The sequence below is a fragment of the Phalangium opilio genome, unplaced genomic scaffold, assembly GCF_054372755.1.
Source record: "Phalangium opilio isolate 3A_F unplaced genomic scaffold, DU_Popi_V2 ptg000014l_1, whole genome shotgun sequence".
In the NCBI taxonomy this organism is placed as follows: Eukaryota; Metazoa; Arthropoda; class Arachnida; order Opiliones; family Phalangiidae; genus Phalangium; species Phalangium opilio.
Genome location: NW_028324149.1, coordinates 4,871,256 through 4,891,278, shown reverse-complemented (window position 1 = coordinate 4,891,278; position 20,023 = coordinate 4,871,256). Strand labels below are relative to the sequence as shown.

General features: G+C 36.8%; 3 protein-coding genes and 1 long non-coding RNA gene across 3 annotated transcripts; 3 read left to right on the top strand and 1 right to left on the bottom strand.

Annotated features, from left to right (window-relative positions):
* The window catches only part of LOC149705301 (uncharacterized), a 98,655-nt gene that overhangs the window by 59,515 nt on the left and 19,117 nt on the right, over positions 1-20,023 (bottom strand).
* Positions 6,957-10,643, top strand: LOC149705305 (steroid 17-alpha-hydroxylase/17,20 lyase-like). Its single transcript, XM_089865663.1, has 5 exons — positions 6,957-6,965; positions 7,160-7,211; positions 9,161-9,286; positions 9,365-9,469; positions 10,056-10,643. Exons 1-5 carry the CDS (start codon positions 6,957-6,959, stop codon positions 10,529-10,531), a joined length of 768 nt encoding a protein of 255 aa, XP_089721789.1. The 3' UTR covers positions 10,532-10,643.
* On the top strand, positions 15,806-16,720 carry LOC149705304 (uncharacterized). The gene is made up of 2 exons (XR_016381568.1): positions 15,806-16,342; positions 16,407-16,720. It is a non-coding gene; the product is annotated as an uncharacterized LOC149705304 (long non-coding RNA).
* On the top strand, positions 16,804-17,909 carry LOC149705303 (cytochrome P450 2U1-like). Its single transcript, XM_089865516.1, has 3 exons — positions 16,804-17,155; positions 17,219-17,323; positions 17,400-17,909. Exons 1-3 carry the CDS (start codon positions 16,804-16,806, stop codon positions 17,882-17,884), a joined length of 942 nt encoding a protein of 313 aa, XP_089721642.1. The 3' UTR covers positions 17,885-17,909.

The window sequence follows — 20,023 nt, the reverse complement described above, 5'->3', positions numbered from 1 at the left end:
AAGCAGGGAAATCGTTCTATGACTCAGAAACATCAACAGTAAACTTTCTCTGGGGTTGGAGAATTTTTCATGCATTCCGCCGCGTAGATTGTGTACTTAGGTTAGTCATAAATCCAATGAATATGGATCACCGTGATTTGTCATTGCTTTCGACTTGTTTAGAACTTCAGTACCTTATTTAAATATTTGTTGCTATATTCATGAGTGTATATACTTGGGGAATTTTTCATACATTTGGCTACGAGATTCGAAATCTCATTGTGTCCTTAGGTTATTCATATATCTCATATACCCGATGAATATGGAATAGCCGTGATTTGCCATTCCTCTCAACTTCATCAGTATATTGTTGAAGTATTTATTTCTATATTCATTAGTGTACGACTTACTTCATTGGATTTTCCCCCTTTTTATTATTTATTTACTTACTTTCTCCAGGAGTTCATAATAACCCCCCTTCGGGGGGGAAGTATGAAACTAGCCATAGAGCTAATGGTAAAAATCGCGAACAACAAGATTCTGTCGTTGCGCATAGAAAGGATTAGCCTGTTTATACAACCTTACAGTATATCGTAGTGGTATCTATGCTCCTTGGTTTTCGTTCCAAAACTTCCGTTGGCTGGGATCTCCGTCGAAAAGAAAAATGGCGATATGGTGGACGTAGAAACACGTTGCAATTCTTATATTAAAGATACTGGGAGTAAATTTGTCCAAACCGTTTTAATTTCACCACGGAATTCTCACTCACACATATCACAACAAAACATTATTGACGATCGTTTAAATGTTTTGTAGAAAACTAGAAACCCCGACTAAAAGCCAACTTCTTAGCCAAGGCTTAATTTACACCGTTCCGACAGAAGCAGACGTGAGCCATTTTCGCTCTCAAAATCACAAGATAAAAATAGTGCTAAACCGGAAGTGTGTAAGTTAATGCGCGTGGGCGGTAAAAAATGGGGTAACTATTTCTTTGGGAGTTAAGCGGTGTATTAATCCGCTGAGCTTTACGGCGAAACTTTGTTGTTACGGGCTTTTTAACCAGTTTCGTACTTCGGGTTATTATGAACTCCTGCTTTCTCTGAAATAGCTTACAATTTTGCATACCACGAGTGAAATTTTGCGAGAGAAGCTTGATTTTTTACGCGCTTTTTACGTTTGATTTTAAATATTCCAATTTTTCTTATCTTAAAACTAAATCAGTTTAGAGAAGGTTGATGTTTTACGCGCTTTTACGTTTGATTTTAAATATTCCAATTTTTCTAATCTTAAAACTAAATTAGTTTAACCTAATTTTTGTATTTGTTTGTGTTGAACGGAGTGGAGTTCAGAAAAAATTCAAGTCAGGGTTGGCAAAAACCCGGACAAAACTAGTTTTTGCCAGGACACGTGGAAAAAACCGGCAAAAACGGAAAAAACTGGCAAAAACTAAATTCATGGTTGCAAAGTGGTAAACTAGCGAGTTTTAAGTGCATTTTCGTGATGTTTGTTAATGTTATGTTAGAAAATTAACAATAGTATTTTTAATTTTTAAATTTGAGATGGTTATTGCTGTATTAAATTTTTAGTATTCAAATTTGCCAGGTGTCTTTCTATGAGCATTTGTCAGCAAAACAAAAGTAGAAGCGGTTTCATTCATTAACCTATTTCAAAGTTTTCCATTAATGAAAGACAGTAGAAAACATTATTTCTAGCGAGGCTGAGCTATAACATGTAACTATATTTGGTTGGTTACATGGCCAATAAGAAGTGTGTGGAAAAAGACCCGAATTTTCTAACGCTAGAGAGTAGTGGCACTTGTACCCAATGCTAGTAAATTGAAAGCATAATGATAGCTGATATTAATTTAGTTTCAAGTTGTTCGCGAATATTTAACGAATAATTAGTCAAATACTTTGCATAGAATTAAGGAAAAAAAAATCTTAAAAAGTGGGAAAAACCGCGGAAAAATTAGTTAAAACCGCGGTTTTTTCCACCCCTGGCAAAAACTTGCCAACCCATTTCAAGTAGACTCTAATCTTTATCTTTTGGTTTTTTTAACGTTTGATTTTAAATATATTCCAATTTTTCTAATATATTAGTGTACAAAAATGTCTGATGGCAAAAACAGAGATGCTTTAGATAGAGGGGATAAGAGTAAGGAAGATGAAGGCACGGGAAGCGCTTTTTCAAGTAACAGTTGTTAAGGATTGATTTATGGAGGAAATGTCCGTGTTTTAGATGGACTTTGTTTCGGACTTAAGGCGGATGCATACATACGCCGCTGAGCCGTTGCCGCTCTCCGTTGTCGCCGGCGCGCATGCGCTAAACCATCTTGGTTCATGCCGCGCCGTGTTCCGCTTGCCGCTCGTGAGCCTTGACGAGAACATGGAAGAAGAAGGGTATGGAATGGTGAGGTGAATAGGCAGACGGCTACGCGAAATGTAGGGTCACGTGGGAAAACTCTCCTCTCCTCTCGGCACTAGCTGTAACGCGATTACTGCTCTGCGCAATATTGGCGCGCAAGCAGAGAGAGGGATGCACTGTTTAGATCCGCTCTCTACCCCCTCTGCTACAGCGCGCCTGCGCGGAAGCTTTCAACGTTGGTGATAAACTCGGGAAGGAGGGAATGAAAAGGTGGAAGTTACGATTTTTCAACGCGCTCTCTTTAACACTAGACAGATTAAGCTGACACCTCGGAGCCGCGTACGGGTACGTGTAGAAAGTCTACACGTACGCGTCGGTTTTTCTGTTAAGCATCCATAGGTGAAAATAAGGCTGGAATGTTAGTACTTGAGCGCCATCTACTATGATAAATAGAAACAAACATAAATACTTAAACAACAGTAACCAAAAAACAAACAAAATAAATTTAATACTTTTAAGCGACATGAATAACGAATTTAACTTAATCATAAATTTATTATCTAGCTCAGGGAACCAGGGGGCACTGTAGTCATTTTATTTTCAAACCCAACGGATTATATTACGGAGTCTTGGTTTCGGCTGCTAAGTGGTTGTGTTAAATTGTTAGGAAATAGGGATCACTGGAAAATTAAACATGTTTCAATCAAAAACGGTTACTAAACTTCATTTCGATGACTTGAGCAACAGTTTTGATGAAGAAATTCGCGAGCCCTCTACCCTTTTAACCGAATTAGACGGCAATGTTTTTGAAATAATAGACAAAGAAAATTCACCCCTAAAACTGTAAGTATTCATGTCAATAAATTATTTCCCCATCATAGTGACCGTAAAATACAATTTTAATTTCACAGCAAAAAAGATAACAAGAAACAACCGCAATTTAGGTTCAATTGTCTGGCTGACATTCGACTATTGAAGGAAGTTTTATTGGCCAATCCTTTTTGTGTTGGAGCTGCTTCAAACGCATGGGTCATAGTGGCCGAAAAGATCAGGGTTTTTTACCCTAACGTTAGCCCAAGACGTTGCAGGGAAAGAACTACATTGATTCTTAATGAATTTGTTAAAGAAGACAATAAGCACCTGCGAAAATCAGGAACAGAGGAAGAATATGATGAAAGGAGCCAGCTACTCCAAGAGTTGAAAGAATTGAAAGCAGAGGGGGAAAATTTGATAACAACAACCCTTCTTCTTCCATGACGAGAATAGGATATTTTTCTATTTTCGCCGAAGGTAACGGAACGGCGGAGAAGCGCAATCCAATCACGGCAGTTTAGACGATCACGTGGTTTCTTTAGAAAGCAGACGAATATAGTATTTGTATATTATATAATATATAATATGAAATATATATTATTATTATATATATTTATTTACATATATTTTTATTTTATATATATATATATTTATTTATATATATTTTTATTTATTTATATATATTTATATGTATTTTTATTTATTTATATATATTTATATATATTTTTATTTTATATATATATATTTTATTACATTATTACATGCGGTCCGTATATAGTGTATAATATGGATTTGGAAGTCTTCTTGTTGCCGCCTCTTGTGAAATATACCTTTAACCCACTTGGTTCTCTCTCACTTGTTTATATTATTAACAAGTAAAGTTAATAATAATTTTCCTCGTCTCAAGGTCAATAATTGGGAATCCAATTTACTCAAGTATTCGTGTGCTACTGGTTTTCATTATATTTTGTGCCTACATCGCCACCTATATCTATGGAAATCGGTGGCGTTGGTGCTAGCGACGCGTCAAACCAAACTGTAGGTGTGCATGATTTTCCGCTGACGCGCTCCGTTGGCCGTTTACCGCTCCCAAACCCATGTGTGCATCCGCCTTTAAAAAGGAAATTCGTTTGGGAGAGTCGATTTTAATACGAATAAATTGATTAAGGAATGGCGTATGGATGCGATGTGGCTTTAAATATCGGCCTTGACGATCTTGTTATCCAAAATTATATGCTTCAACCCACGTTAAAAAGTATAAGCTCACGTAACCAAAGTTAGATGATACGATTGAAAATTATTAATAATTATATTGACTATTATAAGGTTATATCGGTGGGTGAAAAAGTATAGTGTTGTTTTAGACCTGAAAGCGTTATTGAACGTTTTTAACCCTGAACATTTGTATAACAAGACGGCCCAAGGGCTCGTAATAGTAGCCATATCGTAAGAGTGAATAGCCCCTCTATACCCTACCCTAATGAGTGGATAACCCCTCTATACCTTACCCTAATGAGTGAATAGTGCTATCTTTTTCAATGCTTAAATGATTTACCGTGCATAAAATCAGAGTGAATAGCCCCTCGATTCCCTACTCTAAACAGTGATTAAATTATAACCGTATAAATTTACTTATGCTGTAATTCTAATATTCCGGCGAATCGAAGAACAGATAGTTTTTAGTGATAATCCCTCGATGAGTTTACAACATAGACTTATGCCGATGCACACTTATCGCATCTTATAAATTTCTAACAAGGACTTATGCCCAGAAACTTTTGAAAGAGAAAGTTTAGTTATAGTGATTACGCATTTTAGTGATTATCCCCTCGAATTACCTTTAGCAATGCTAAAATGATCAAACGCATAACGCTCATTTAACACTATGTTAGCTCTATCTAAACCCACATTTGAATTCACCGCCAAAACGTTCCAGTCAAACATAACATAGATGACGATAGCTACCGAACGAGAACGAAACACATGAGGAGCGCGGTAGGAAACGGGGAAAATCGTTATCTATTTAATTAGCACATACATATAAAGAAAATGAATATAAAAACCCCAAACATACAAATTCATAAGTATCCGACCCCACAGATAAAAATTCAAAAGTATCCGACCCCACAGATTAAGAGGTACCCCACCCAACATCACCCCGACATTTTAGAGATAAAAATAAATAATAAAAAACTCGGAGTTTCTATCAAGTCTCTGTGGTTCAGTTGGTAGAATGTCTGCCTATTGCGCCAGCGACCTGGGTTCGATTCCCGGGTCCAATTTACGTGAAAATTATAAATTTGACAAGTATAGTTGACCTTAAATTCATGGTTTCATTTAATTAAGACTTTATACCTAATAATTGAAATTCCTTTCTTAATTTAGCCACGATGGCTCGTTAGTTTGTCCTTGGCATACTGTACGTGTTTACAAAAATTAAACCATGGCCATTTTACGAACCCACAAAACTATTCTGGACGCATCTCAAAGGTTTGTAAGAAATTATGGGGCGATTTGTAGTCGAAAATGTTCTATGAAATTTTGCCCTAAGGTCCACCGTTTCCCTCAAGAATGTGATTTTACATTTCTGTCCGCCCTTTTTTAAGATGGCCGCGGATTCGAAAAACCTTTAATTAAGAGTAACGTACCTGCAAAACTTCAGCCTTCTACGTACAGCGGTTTGGGCTGCACATTGATTATTAGTCAGTCAGACATTCAAAAATGTATCGTATATTATATTTATATTAAAAATATATAGAGTATGCATTTAGAAAAAGACTCGACACACTTGTCTCTAAAGCGAAAGGCTAATTTCCTATCTTCAAATAGAGTTTTGCGGTCAACTGAGACAGAAATACGGATAAAAGTATTCTCCATGGGGTTTCTAACTTTTTGTTAGAAGGGAATGCGCGGCTTCTTTGACCCTTTGAAGTCGTGAATGAGCGCTTCCGGGTAGCTGCAAGGCTTCCTTGACTTAAAAGAAGCCGATGCGATAGAGCCGATACTACGTGCATTCCTCTGGTGATAGACGGGTTGGAATTTCGGGGAACGACCTTCAGGGGGGTTTTACAAGGACGCTGCATTCCATAAACAGACACAATAGAAGCCGACTATTTCCGGTATGCCTTGAAATGCGGAAGAAGGGGTGAGTTATTTTTAGCCTCACCGTCTATTAATAGCGTGGATCATTAGATTGACCTGGTCTGTACCTTTTCGAAATTATTTGTGATGTAAAATTCGTCATCAGAAGTAAGATGAGACTAGAAGTACTGAGCTAACCAAATTCTTCACTTGGCGAAAGTGAATATTCTTGATAACACACCAACGGTTGGCCCTCTAGTAGCGGTTTCTGAATTTTCCCTCCAAAACGTGAGAAGCTCGTGGCGGTAGACGGCCGAACTAGATTCAAGCAGTCGCGTCCGTGTTCCGCGGCTTTAGGTTGAGGGGAAGGGGTAGGAAATTTTTTGGAACTCGACCAATTTTTTTCTATCTAGTGTAGGCGCGATGGAAGCGGCATTAAATCCTCAAATTTGTTCACTAGTGCCAGGATCTACTACCAATGCTAGAGCTCTTTACTTCTAGTCTCATCTTACTTCTGGTAAAGCTAGAGACTTGCAGCTCGAGCTAGTTCGAGAACGACAAGCGAGAATTGACTGCACTCGGCTAATTTTGCACTCCATCTTCCTATTTAGTCTGTACTAAACCTTTGGCAGCGCGAAAACCAGGCGTGGCTTTACGAAAATCTATCTCACTTTTCTTATACTGTAGAACATATCTTATAAACTTTTGCTTTTATTGAAATGGCCCAAGCGTGGCGAGCTTACTAAAGTACCGCCCATATCCCTAACTTTGATCTTGAAGCCGCGGAGAACTTAAAATAATTCCCCGCGTCATCTTTATAATTTCTCGGTGCTGATCAACTCATATTCGCTAAAAGGAGTTTACATATTTTCATATTAAGTGCATCACAACAAGTACCACAGTGTAGCAATATCGTTTCAAGGGAATTCGAAACAATGGGAGGTTTGCAGAAAGGTTGGACACACCGCTGTTAGGTACGGTATTTATTTATTCATTGTTACAGGCGCGATTCTTACCGGAGCCTCCGAGATGAACTAGGCCCATGCATGTCAAATTTTATGTGGGGAAATATCCAGTTTGTTAAGGAAAATATTTTTACCATATATGTGTACGAGGTGGTACCAGAAGTCCATTAAATTAGCCTAGGAAGTAACCAAAAGCGGGGTTTGGTACTCCCCTATCTTGTGTAGCAATACTGAAGAAGGGCGACACATTCGCCACCTCGCGATAATTTTTCTCAGATCTCCGGTTTAGGTGCGACTCGTACGCCAAAATTGCCCTATCGAGAGATAAAAAACTATTGGCCGAAACGCCCCCTTCCACTGTAAAACCGAGCCCGCTTAAAAATAGGAGAAGGGATGGGGGTGTGAATTTTGGAACAGTCAAGGTCATTCAGTTTTTTATGAACCTATTGAAAAAAACTATTTAAAGGGAGGGTGAAGTAGAAAATCAAGTGGTTTTTTTATCGATTCCCCTACTATTTACAAGACCAGTCTGCATAGTCAAACATTCAGGAAATACTAGCTCCGAATGATTTTAAAATTCAAATTAGGTTCAGATTTAAAAGATAATTTTAAATAAGGACGTCCGACCAATCGCGTAACCCCCTGCATTTTTATAATTAGTAGAAGAATCGATTAAAAAACCACTTGATTTTCTACTTCACCCTCCCTTTAACAACCGTGGCCGTTCCTTTTTTTAATTTTTTATAAAGCAAACAATCTACCCTTTAGAGATGCAGCGTTCATGGGCTAAAGAAGTCACGCCCCGCTCACGTCAAGAAAGACTTTCTAGAGAAGAGCTCGAGATTTCTAACTGTGTTAGGAAAGGGGAAAAAATTTAACCCCCTATCCATGGAGTTAGAAGGAGTTTTTATCCCAGCAGAGACGTACGCTATACCAGCCATTGTAATTGTTCACTTCCTAGGCTAATTTAATGGACTTCTGGTGGTGCTTATATTACCGTTGTGACAGGGGTCTTCCTCAAATTATCGTTGATATTTCAGGGGTCAGTCGTAAAATTTTCATAATAGAGAAAAGTTTCATCCAAAAATCCTCCGCACGTGTGAGATAAACATCTTCGACTTCACGAAAAAAAATGGGTCGTCACTTGGTAAACCCCTGGGCCACGCTCTCTAGCTATAAAAAAAACAACCCTTTTGTACGGTCCCAGGACCGAGATTGTAAAATGTTTTTGAAAAATAAATCAGAATACTTACACGAGTCAACGGAAAAGGATAGTCGCTCTCGAGTATTTCTCAACCCTCTCCCAAATGGAGAAAAATACTTATAAAAACTTTAAAATAATTAAACAAAACAAATTAAACGTATTTTTCAATCAGTACGTTTTTTAAATAATTAAGTCTCTCCCAAGAGCATAAAGAATACCCTAGAAATCCCAACCAAAATTTTAAGGATTTCTATAAATTATAAGACCAGTCTGCATAGTGAAACATTCAGGAAATACTTCCGAAAGATTTTAAAATTCAAATTAGGTTCAGATTTTAAGGATAATTTTAAAGAAAGTCCTCCGACCAATCGCGTAACGCCCTGCCTTTTTATTAACAAAATTCTCGTGGCACGCTCCATGTCTCGCGCCACGATTGTCACGTTGCGCGCCTAATTTTATCAAATCTCTTGATAAATTTCATTCGACACGGAACGTGCCACGAGAATTTTTTTAACAAGAAGGCAGGGCGTTACGCGATTGGTCGGAGGTCCTTCTTTAAAATTATCTTTAAAATCTGAACCTAATTTGAATTTTAAAATCATTCGGAAGTATTTCCTGAACGTTTCACTATGCAGACTGGTCTTGTAATTAGTAGAACAATTGATAAAAAATCACTTGATTTTCCACTTCACCCTCCCTTTAAGAGAAATCTATATCTACGTGTAATAACTCTAAATATATATATATACTCTAGATGAATTACGTCACTTCACGGATTCCGTGATCGCTTCTGGTATCGAAGCTGCATCCGAGGAATCTGAAAACAAAATTTACTTAACTGATCGCCATTTGCAAGGAATATTAGGCGACCTCTTTTTGGGTATTGTTAAGGCATTGTTTTTAACGCGATAGACCATTTAAAATAGCTGTCTCTTAAACGCTATGCTTATGTTTTCAGCTGGTACCGACCGAACTACAACTGCCATCACGTGGGTATTCGAAGCTTTAGCTGCCTTTCCTGAAATTCAGGGAAAAATTCGTGAAGAAATAGACGACAACATAGGTACAAACATTTTCTTAATTGCGTAGGATTCAATAGATGGGTTGCGGGGAATTATTCTCCTCTCCCGTCTTAACGGTCTTATGTTAGGATGAAACTTAAAGGCCAACTTCCAAAGAAGAGGGTTCTAGCGAACTGAAAACCGAGCATCGAGACTAACAATGTAGTGACCGTGCCGATTTTCGAATCCCCGCTGGGGTAAAAGATGGAAGGGTTCTCTCTAAATGAAAGTCGTGCAATGTGGTTCTAGAGAACTGAAGATGAACAACAGAAATCCTTTTAATCTTTTTTCCTCTCGAATTTTGCTTTCCTCGGAAGGAAATTCTCTATTGCGTATCTTCAGTTCGCTAGAACCACATTGCACGGTTTTCAGTTAGCTAGAAGCCTTCCAACTTTTGTCCCAGCGGGGATTCGAAAATCGGCACGGTCGCTCCACTGTTAGTCTCGATGCTCGGTTGTCAGTTCGCTAGAGCCCTTTTCGCTGGAAGTCGGCCTTTAAGCTCGGAACAAGCACCATTAGAATTACCTACGTCGTTTGTATGTTTATCCCGATATTACCTATACCGAAATGCAATTTAATTACAATTAGGTTCCGGTTTACCAACCGTGGACCGCAGGAAAGATTGTCCCTACACTTGGGCCTTCATCTCGGAATGTTTGAGGTACAAACCGCCCTTATCCGTACTCGTTCCTCACGCCACCAACGTCAACACGTCAATTGGCGGCAAGAAAATTCCCTACGGGACAATCGTGTTTTTCGATATTACCGCTACACACCTTGATCCGAATTTGTGGGAAGAACCGTTGAAATTTAAGCCGGAACGGTTCTTGGACTCGGATGGTAACTACGCGTCCAAGAAAATACCCGGTTATCTTCCATTCGGCGAAGGAAAGCGAATGTGCATTGGTGAGAAATTAGCTCGAAATGATCTATTTCTCATCATTGCAAATGTCATGCGCAAAGTTCGCAATGTGGCGAGCAGAAACGCCAATAAAATGCTGAGTGCAAACAACCCCTTCTTTAATTTGCCCGCGGATTTTGAGATTAATGTCTTACCTAGATAAAACAAGTTCCATCTTTTAAATTAGATACTACCCTAATTACTTACAAATATTCAAGAGTTCAAGGTGGTGTATTTTATCTGAATATTGATGGTATAATGTTTAATATTACTGACCTTTTTTAATCGACTGATTAAAGGAACATTTTTTCATAAAAATGTGGCTCGTGGATTTCTCGTGGCTAACTAATTAAGTAGGCAACTGTCTTTCAGTTATCAACGTTATGGTAATATATAATGTTAAACCCGACAAGGGACTCCTAGGGTATATTCCCATTGGACCGAATCCCATTCGACCGAAACCGCTTTTTGGTTTTTTATGGAGAATATATTTAAATTTCCAGCCCAATGGCGTGTTTCTGCTGAATGGGAATTTATTTGAAAGAATTAGTTAATTAAATGTCTGTGAGGATTTCGAATCACCGCAGCAGCAGCTTTTAATTCAGAGGCTCGGGTTCAAACCGCGAGAAGGAAATCGTAAGATTGGTTAGGTTAGGTTATGTTAGGTTAGGTTAGTAATATTTTATAAATCATTTAACTATGGTACGCCTTTTCCAAAATATTGATGTTTAGTTTCATTGACTTCTCAAATAATATGCTTTTTCCAAAACATAACTGTTATGTTAGGTTAGGTTTGGGTTGGTTAAGTTAGGTTAGTATTATTTTACAAATCATTTAACTATGGTACGCCTTTTCCAAAATATTCATGTTTAGCTTCATCGACTTCTCAAATAATATGCCTTTTCCAAAACATTACTGTTATGTTACGTTAGGTTTGGGTTGGTTAAGTTAGGTTAGTATTATTTTACAAATCATTTAACTATGTTACGCCTTTTCCAAAATATTCATGTTTAGCTTCATTGACTTCTCAAATAATATGCCTTTTCCAAAACATTACTGTTATGTTATGTTATGTTAGGTTAGGTTTGGTTTGGTTAAGTTAGGTTAATAATATTTTATAAATCATTTAACTATGGTACGCCTTTTCCAAATATTGATGTTTAGCTTCATTGACTTCTCATGTAATATGCCTTTTCCAAAACATTATTGTTATGTTAGGTAATGTTTCGGTTGGTTAAGTTAGGTTAGTAATATTTTATAAATCATTTAACTATCGTACGCCTTTTCCAAAATATTTATGTTTAGCTTCATTGACTTCTCAAAAAATATGCCTTTTCCAAAACACTACTGTTATGCTAGGTTAGGTTTGGTTTGGTTAAGTTAGGTTAGGTTAGGCTAGTGATATTTTATAAATCATTTAACTATGGTACGCCTTTTCCAAAATATTGATGTTTTATAGCTTCAATGACCTCTCAAATAATATGCCTTTTTCAAAACATTACTGTTATGTTAGGTTAGGTTTGGGTTGGTTAAGTTAGGTTAGTAATATTTTATAAATCATTTAACTATGGTACGCCTTTTCCAAAATATTATTAATGTAAAGAAATCCGCCTTTATTAGCAATTCTCTCCATTATCAATCACTCTAAAAATTAAATTTTGCATTTCAAACATCAATATATATATACAACGAAAACTGTAGGGTAAAAAAAATTCCTTTCAATAAGTGAAAACGTTTGCTTTTTAAATTTTGATATATATTTTCCCAAAACCGCACATTTGGGCTGTTTTCGGTTGAATGGGAAACGCGTTCGGTCGAATGGGATTCGGTCGAATGGGATACAAGCACTCCTAGAATACACTTTTAAACATATCAAATCCGTCACTGTTGCTGTTATCTAAAAGCTCTTGAACCTTTCACCTTTTTATCGAAAACGACGAGAATCATTCAACAAGCAAAGGGTTTATCAAAATATTTACGAATTATACCAAAGGTGAATACAGATATCAGAAAGCATAAGTTTATCATGCCTCTAAGTTGAGATATGGCTGCTACTCCTATGGAAATAGTGTTTGTCTGGCTCTCTTTAATGAAACCCTATACTCTCTCCGTATCATTTATTACCTCAACTTCAAAACAAAATTGTACTTCCTAGTCTAGCATTTCTTTTAACCCTTTTAAAATGTTTCAGTACTGAAACCGCCTCTATCTCACGAGAGAGAGTGGGATTTTGGGGGTTGCTTAAGTAAAATTCGTCCCCCTCCCAATGCCTGCCTATACGAAACGTAAAAATCTCCTTTATTCCATTGGATGATTTTTTTCATGTGAGCCATTTAATAATCGTCTCGTCCGTTTGGTGACTGCACCGCGACAGGAATTTCAAAATTTTCTCTCTTTGGATCTTAGCGTTATACGAGTTCTGACGTAACAGTAGCCTGCAGAAGATGCCCAGTTGTAACCCATATTTGTGTACTTAGAGGCATGATAAACTTATGATAATATTAAAGTAGAACGCAGATTTTTCGACCAGTGAAACGAGACCTTAAAGTTTACTACTTTATATTATTTCTATTTGTGCCTATTGTAGTTTAAATCTGACGTATAGTAAGGACCTTGAAAACAATCCTTCCTCGAGCGCGAAAAGAATAACGTTCATTCTCTCAAGATCAAAACAACGTTCACGCTCTCTCTCAAGACCTGATTTTATAGCAAAGATAAAATCTCAAAGCAATAATTACTGAAATAAATACGAAAACTTACTTTATTTATGGAACGTATTTTGCAAACGTTATTGAACAATTTTGTCCTTCCATTATTCTTAGATGAAATTGAAATTCATCTTTCGATACCATTATCTGTTTAAAATTATAGACTAAATAAAATTAATCAACTTATCTCTACAAAATAAAAGCATCTTATATAAGTCTCCTTGAATCATTATGATTTTGAAGGTCGTTTTATTAGCCGAGGATAAATTTTGAAGAAGTAATTTAAAGGGTTTTATTACATGGAAATGTTGTCCGTGGATTGGTCGTGGTTTCCGGCTCTAGCCATCGGGTTTATAACATTTTATATCGTTAAATATTGGATCGAAATTAGATGTCTTCCACCCGGACCTTTGCCAATTCCCTTACTCGGGAACGTGTTACGTAAGATAGATCTTATTAAATCAGTCATTATTCTTGATATACTAATTATTCTAGAGGGCCGGTAGGCCCTTCTAGATAAGAACCCACACCCTCCCGTAATGTTAAAGAAATAATTCACAGATTTTAGGCTTAGCGTCCCATAGAAAAAGCATGGGATTTTTGGTGGTCCACTCCATCGAATAACTCAGAAACTACTGCGAAGTTAATGTGCGGAACACTTTTGAATTATCAAGCAACTATTGAATGGTGAACTTCTGAAGTTTGATTAAGAACAATTAAGTCTAAGTATTTTATTTTAATTAATTTATAAATCATGGTAAAACCGTTACATATATTACACTGTTTGCATAGCATTTTGTTCAGCCTTTATCGGGTTTGTGGCGCATAGGATAACGCGTCTGACTATGGGGCAGAAGATTGCAGGTTCGAGTCCTGGCAAGATCGGTGTTTATTTTTACAGATCTTTTATTCAACATAAATGAAATAATAGTATAAATACAATGATTGGATAATTTTTTGTTACGAAGTACGGGCTTGCGGCGTAATGGATAACGCGTTTGAATTCGAGGCAAAACATTGCAGGTTCAAGTCTTGGAAAGCTCGTTGTCTATTTTTGATGAAGAATCTTAGTATATATAAGCAGAAGTAATATAAGAAACCTCCCTACGGGAGGGAATTATACAAGACGCCATAGGCATAACGTTAAAACACGCGAGACATCCTCGAACCGCCAAATACCATATTCAGACACTATTGCTCACGGACAAGGTACGGTAGATCTTAGTCCATTGATATGGTCGTTGGAAAGGGAAAGAGGAAAAAGCGCTTCAAACTAGTGTAGTCTGCTTAGCCGTCTGTCGTAAAGAAATAAGAAGATTCCTGATTTTGTTAATAAATATTCACATACGGTTATTTCGAAACGAAAATCTAAGTTTGATGCGAAGATTAAAATTTCGAGGTAGATAATAAAACCATTTTAAAATCTATCTATGTATATTGTTAGTCATATACCTTGGCAAGGTAAGGGTTTAATTCAAATTTTACGCAAAGACCTATGAAAATCCTATAATCGAATCACTGCCTGTTTATTAATGATTGATTATCATCAAAATCTAAAAATACTGCGTGAATTATTTAATTGGAAAAGTTTAAAATTACAAGGAGTCTGTGAAATATTACTTTTGACTTAACTTAAGCAGCCGACGCAATCGCGAGATCAGAGAGTGTATTCCTACGCTCTACGCGGCGCGGCCCTATTTTTTAAACTTTGTTTACGGCCGTATAAGTGCGCGGGGACATTCGCGGTACGAGGATGTATCGGGAAAAATTCGCCTTATTATACTTTCCTCCCGAAGGGAGGTTTCTTATATTACTTTTGATATAAGGTAAAGTTCTTAAATAACAAACTTTCTATGAAATGTGCGCGTGCTGGCGCGTGGTTTAGAAACAACCTTTTTTTTAAATCTATACGAAAAGGTCAACTAAACTTAATTGAGTCACCAACCGCCTTTTTATATGAAATAAGTTACCACCCGCCTATCTATGGTGAATTAATTTACCACCCGCCTACCAATTGTGAATTAATTTACCCCTGCCAAATAAATTAAAATTTTAATATTTCCCATAAAATAATGAGAGGAACTTGGTGTGAGCCAATATGCTCACGAACATCTTACTGGAACATCGAATTAATGACGTTTGACAAGCATATAATTATTTTTTATAATAGATTAATACAAATTAAGGCTGAAGGAACAGATATTTTATAAAAAAGACTTGGTTTGCCCAAGCCTTAAAAACAAAACGATAAGAGTTTTTCCAGTTGACTGAAGCGCGGATACTATTTTTTTTTTCTATTTAATTTTAAAGACAATCCGTATTTTACTACTCTTTAGAATTTAATTCAATCACCTGATTTTACTGCTAATGGGTTAGTTTCCTATAAATTAATTGAAATAAAAAATTACTTATCTCAGATTTTTCAACAACTATTCCATTTTCCTGAAACATTTTATCATGCATTTATTATTTTGAGGGATACCGTGTAAATTTAATCAAATTGACTCTTTTTTTTTGATTTCCGAGAATTTTCTTTTCAAAAGGTTTTAAACTCATCAAGTTTTCGTAATGTTGTCAACTAAATAGCAACTCAACCAACACTTCTAAAATTTTCCCCACAAGTACTGATATACACAGTTCAATAATTGTGACTGTGCTTAAAGAGGAAACGAACCCCTTTATCAAATATAAGAAACGTGATAACAGACCCCTTTTGTATTCGAAAAGACTGCATATAATACATTATTTATGAGAGTATTATTTGAAAATTAAAGTACGTTCTTCATTGAAAAGAAAAAATTTCATGATAAAATGTTTCAGGAAAATGGAATTGTTGTTGAAAAATCTGAGATAAGTAATTTTTTATTTCAATTAATTTATAGGAAACTAATCCAATAGCAGTAAAATCAGGTGATTGAATTAAATTCTAAAGAGTAGTAAAATACGGATTGTCTTTAAAATTCAATAGAAAAAAAAAATAGTATCCGCGCTTCAGTCAACTGGAAAAACTCTTATCGTTTTGTTTTTAAGGCTTGGGCAAACCAAGTCTTTTTTATATAATTATTTTTTGTCGCAGTATTTCTTCGAAGTTCGAAATAAGAATAACGTGCAGGACCTTTTGGAAAGGTTAAGGAAGAGGTACAATGGAATATACACATTGTGGGCTGGCTCTGTTCCCATGGCTATTGCGGCGGACTGGGAGATGACCAGAGAAGGCTTACTAACCAAAAGAAATTACATCATTTCGAGACCAGAATTCAATTCGCGTAAGGTTTGATAACTTTATTTTCGAATGTAAAATATATTGGTAGCGCTTTTGATATATTTCAGTGCAACACGCCTTGAAACACACGGACGCTATGGCGTTTCAAAGTAATAACAAGCAATGGGAAGTGTGCCGAAAAGTTGGATTCACAGCCGTTACGTACAGCTAGACTGTATAGATTCGCGGATTTTTAAATATAGAGTATTAAACCTCCTTTATCGTAGAAAATTCGCCGATTCTGATGTACTGGCTACCATTGTACAAGATAGCGTTGAAGAAATGGTCTGAAATGCTACAAAATATGATGTCTAAAAAGAGCCCTTTCAACCCGCAGTAACAACTGCAAAAAACAACTTTCGCCATCATAGCTCAAACTGCTTTTGGGTATTATCAAAATGTCAAAATTCATAACCCTACAAAACTCTTCTAAGTATGGATCTGCTTTATGGATGAAGTTTGATAATGGTATTACGCAGGTTTAATAAACTGTCCGATGCCGAAACGCAATTATTCAAGACAAGCGCTGATTTATTCCACGAAACTATGCTCGTTTCTCCAGGGGACTTTTACCCGCTACTTTTTCCCTTCTTCCACGGTTTTGAAAACAGAATCAGACTTAGCCTCGAAGAAATTGGAAACTTCTTAAGTGAAAGATTACGAGTTATTAAAAAGGGATACGTTTTCGGTGAGCCTTTAAGGCATTTCGCCGATTCAGTCATCGCATCCGGAATAGAAGTGGAAAAAGAGGAATCTGCCAGCAAAGAATATTTGACCGATAAATATTTAGTGAAAATATTAGGCGATTTGTTTTTGGGTATTTATTTATTTGCAAAAGTAAATTATTACGCGTAATTTCGAGTATACTCCGCGTTTTCAGCTGGCACGGATACCACGCAGGTTAGTTTAACTTGGATCTTTTTGGCGTTGGCAACCTATCCCGATATCCAGGAACGCCTTAGAAAGGAGATAGACGACAATATAGGTATTAGTAGCCTAATATATTTGACATTTTTTCAGAAAGAGTATCTTTTTCGCGTATTGGCGGTTTTATATTGCAGGTACCAACTTCCCTACGCAAGAATATAAAAATGTCTGTCCTTACACTTGGGCTTTTATCTCCGAGATCTTGAGGATGCCACCGCCAGTTCCGATGCTACTTCCTCACGCTGCTAACGTCGACACTTCACTCGGTGGGCGAAAAATTCCGAAAGGAACCATGGTCATCTTTGACATCAACGCTACCCATTTTGACCCGAATTTGTGGGAAGAACCGCGTAAATTGAAACCCGAAAGATTTCTGGATTCGTCCGGCAATTATTCGACAAAGAAATTTTCAGGTTACGTTCCATTCGGCGAAGGAAAGAGAATGTGTATTGGCGAGAAAATGGCTCGCAACGACTTGCTTCTCGTTATTGCTAATGTCATGCAAAAGGCGCGGATCGTCTATCATGGTCCGCGAAACAGAGGCGAAATGGTAATGGAAAACAATCCTCTTGTTAGTTTAGCGGCCGACTATGAAATCAAAGTAGTACCCAGGAGTTAATAAAATACATTTTTGGAAAAATTACTATGTTTTGGTACTTTGGTTATGGTTATAGTAGCATTGTATCAAATCAAAGTAAGGGTGAGAAAAAATTTAATATCATTCTCTCCCTTCAAGTAAATATGATCTTGGCAATGTTTTTAGTTTTCTTCAATCAAGTGGTTTGTTTGTGTATTTGTTCCTTATGCGCAGTAACGATTCATTACCGAATCTGAACAAACTGTACCGCTTATATCAGTCACACTCTGCGGTACACTGTAACACTTCTCTCGAAGTGAAGTATTACAAACTTCTGGTCTGTAATATACCATTTCGATGTAACTAAAAGGGAAAGACACGCGGGTAAAACTTTGCCTTCCATCTCGCTTTTGGCGCCTGCACTGTGGTCTTTTTGTATCATGAGAGTGCGCAAAGACGCCAATGTATCAATCAACCCGCGTGTACGTCCCGATACTGAGCGAGGGAATAACGCATACGCGGAATAACGTATATTCGGAATAACGCATACTGGCAATAAGGCATAAATGGAATAACGCTTAATTGTATTAGTGTATAACAGGATTAATGCATAAACGGAATAACGTTTAACTGGACTAACGCATACACAGAATGACGCATAAACATTTAGAGACGGTCCCCATCCCTACTTTAAGAAGGTTCTTTTCGGATCTCATTTGAGCTACGCTTTTCAACACTTAGCCTACCGCTGTAGTTTTTAGTGTATAATCGTTGTGTTATTATCATAAAGAAAAAAATATAAGAAATATTTAGCCCTGAATTCTACATATTTCTATAATTTAGTATAATTTTAGTTAATCAATTTAGAAACTCTGGTCTGGAGAGTTTTAATTTACAATATAATGTTTGAAACATTAATTAGGATAGCAAATTATCTTTTGTTTTCTAGAAAATTAATCATAATTTTAGAAAACTCTCTTCCGATTCTATTACGTAACCACACGTATCTAAAGAGAATTTCATCTTATACAGTGTGTTCCATTGTTCTAGGGCATTTTGGCTCATGGGATACCGTTTACGAGTTATAATTGGAGTGTTTTACGGATGACCCCTAATTTAGCATTGTCTGTCAGTTTCTTACTTAATTTTAAGCAGTCATCTGTGTAAAACATCTATCACTACACTGCTTCTGCGCTTACTTCTCTGCAGGAAAGAGTGGAATAGTCTATGCACCTCATCTCTATCTTCCTTGTTTCGTGGCGGAGATACTAACATAAACACCGTTTTTAGAACAATTATTGCTAAGCCAATTTGTGAGGCAAACTTTAATTAGTATCTGCCTCAAGTAATTCCTTTGAAGACTTAAAAGTTACCCATTGTTAAGATGAATCGGCTAAGATCTGGCCGCGATTGTGAATTTTCCTCATTAAATACTACTAATTTAGGCTTAAAATCTTTTTTATAAAAAAAAAGATAAATACTCTAAATTTAGATTATTCGCGGTGTACTATTATAGTTTATTTTCAGCCATGTCTAGTCAATACAATTGCCCTAAGAGCCATCTGAGTGGTTTAAGCATGAGCAGCGATAATATTAGGCGTTTTCTATGAGAGATAACAGACTTTTTTAAAGAAAACAATTAAGTAAAAATTGGATGTAGGGGGCCCAGTGTGGGGGGGGGAGAGAAAAGCAGGGTGAACAAAACGATTTAAAAACTTAGCTAAGGTAGAGACTTAAAATAATCAGACAGTTTGCGTCGAAATTGGGACTTATTGGTAGTAACAACGAGGTCTGGGAAATAAGAATATTTTTTAAACTACTCCTTGGGACCAGTGACCCCCTAGTGTCCGAAATAATGAACCAGTAGTGGAAGAACCCAAGAGGTCCGTCGTGACCATGTAGAGAGCCTACCAAATTCACCGTACTCTATTACCAGCAGCGGAAGAGACCAAGAGGTGCTTTCTCCATCGTCAATTTTGTACGTCGAATGCGGTAATTGATGAGGGTCTTAATTTTGAATAAAAAAGAAAACGGCTTATATCCGTTTCTGATGGTTTCCAGCTCTAAAGGTTTTTTTTTCCTTAAGTGAGCTCTTATTGGCTAGTTCAAACCCACGTGATCTTTGTTTTTTAAACTACAAAAATCAAACGGCTCCTCGTGTCGTTGGCCTCGTTGCGCGCT

Bases quoted from the DNA above. Each gene is read 5' to 3' on its own strand.
- LOC149705305 (XM_089865663.1), top strand. The intron at 7,212-9,160 runs GTACGGTATTTA...TATATACTCTAG, and splicing joins GTTGGACACACCGCTGTTAG to ATGAATTACGTCACTTCACG. The intron at 9,470-10,055 runs GTACAAACATTT...AATTACAATTAG, and splicing joins AGAAATAGACGACAACATAG to GTTCCGGTTTACCAACCGTG.
- LOC149705303 (XM_089865516.1), top strand. From the start codon at position 16,804: ATGGTATTACGCAGGTTTAATAAACTGTCCGATGCCGAAACGCAATTA. The intron at 17,156-17,218 runs GTATTTATTTAT...CCGCGTTTTCAG, and splicing joins ATTAGGCGATTTGTTTTTGG to CTGGCACGGATACCACGCAG. The intron at 17,324-17,399 runs GTATTAGTAGCC...TTTATATTGCAG, and splicing joins GGAGATAGACGACAATATAG to GTACCAACTTCCCTACGCAA.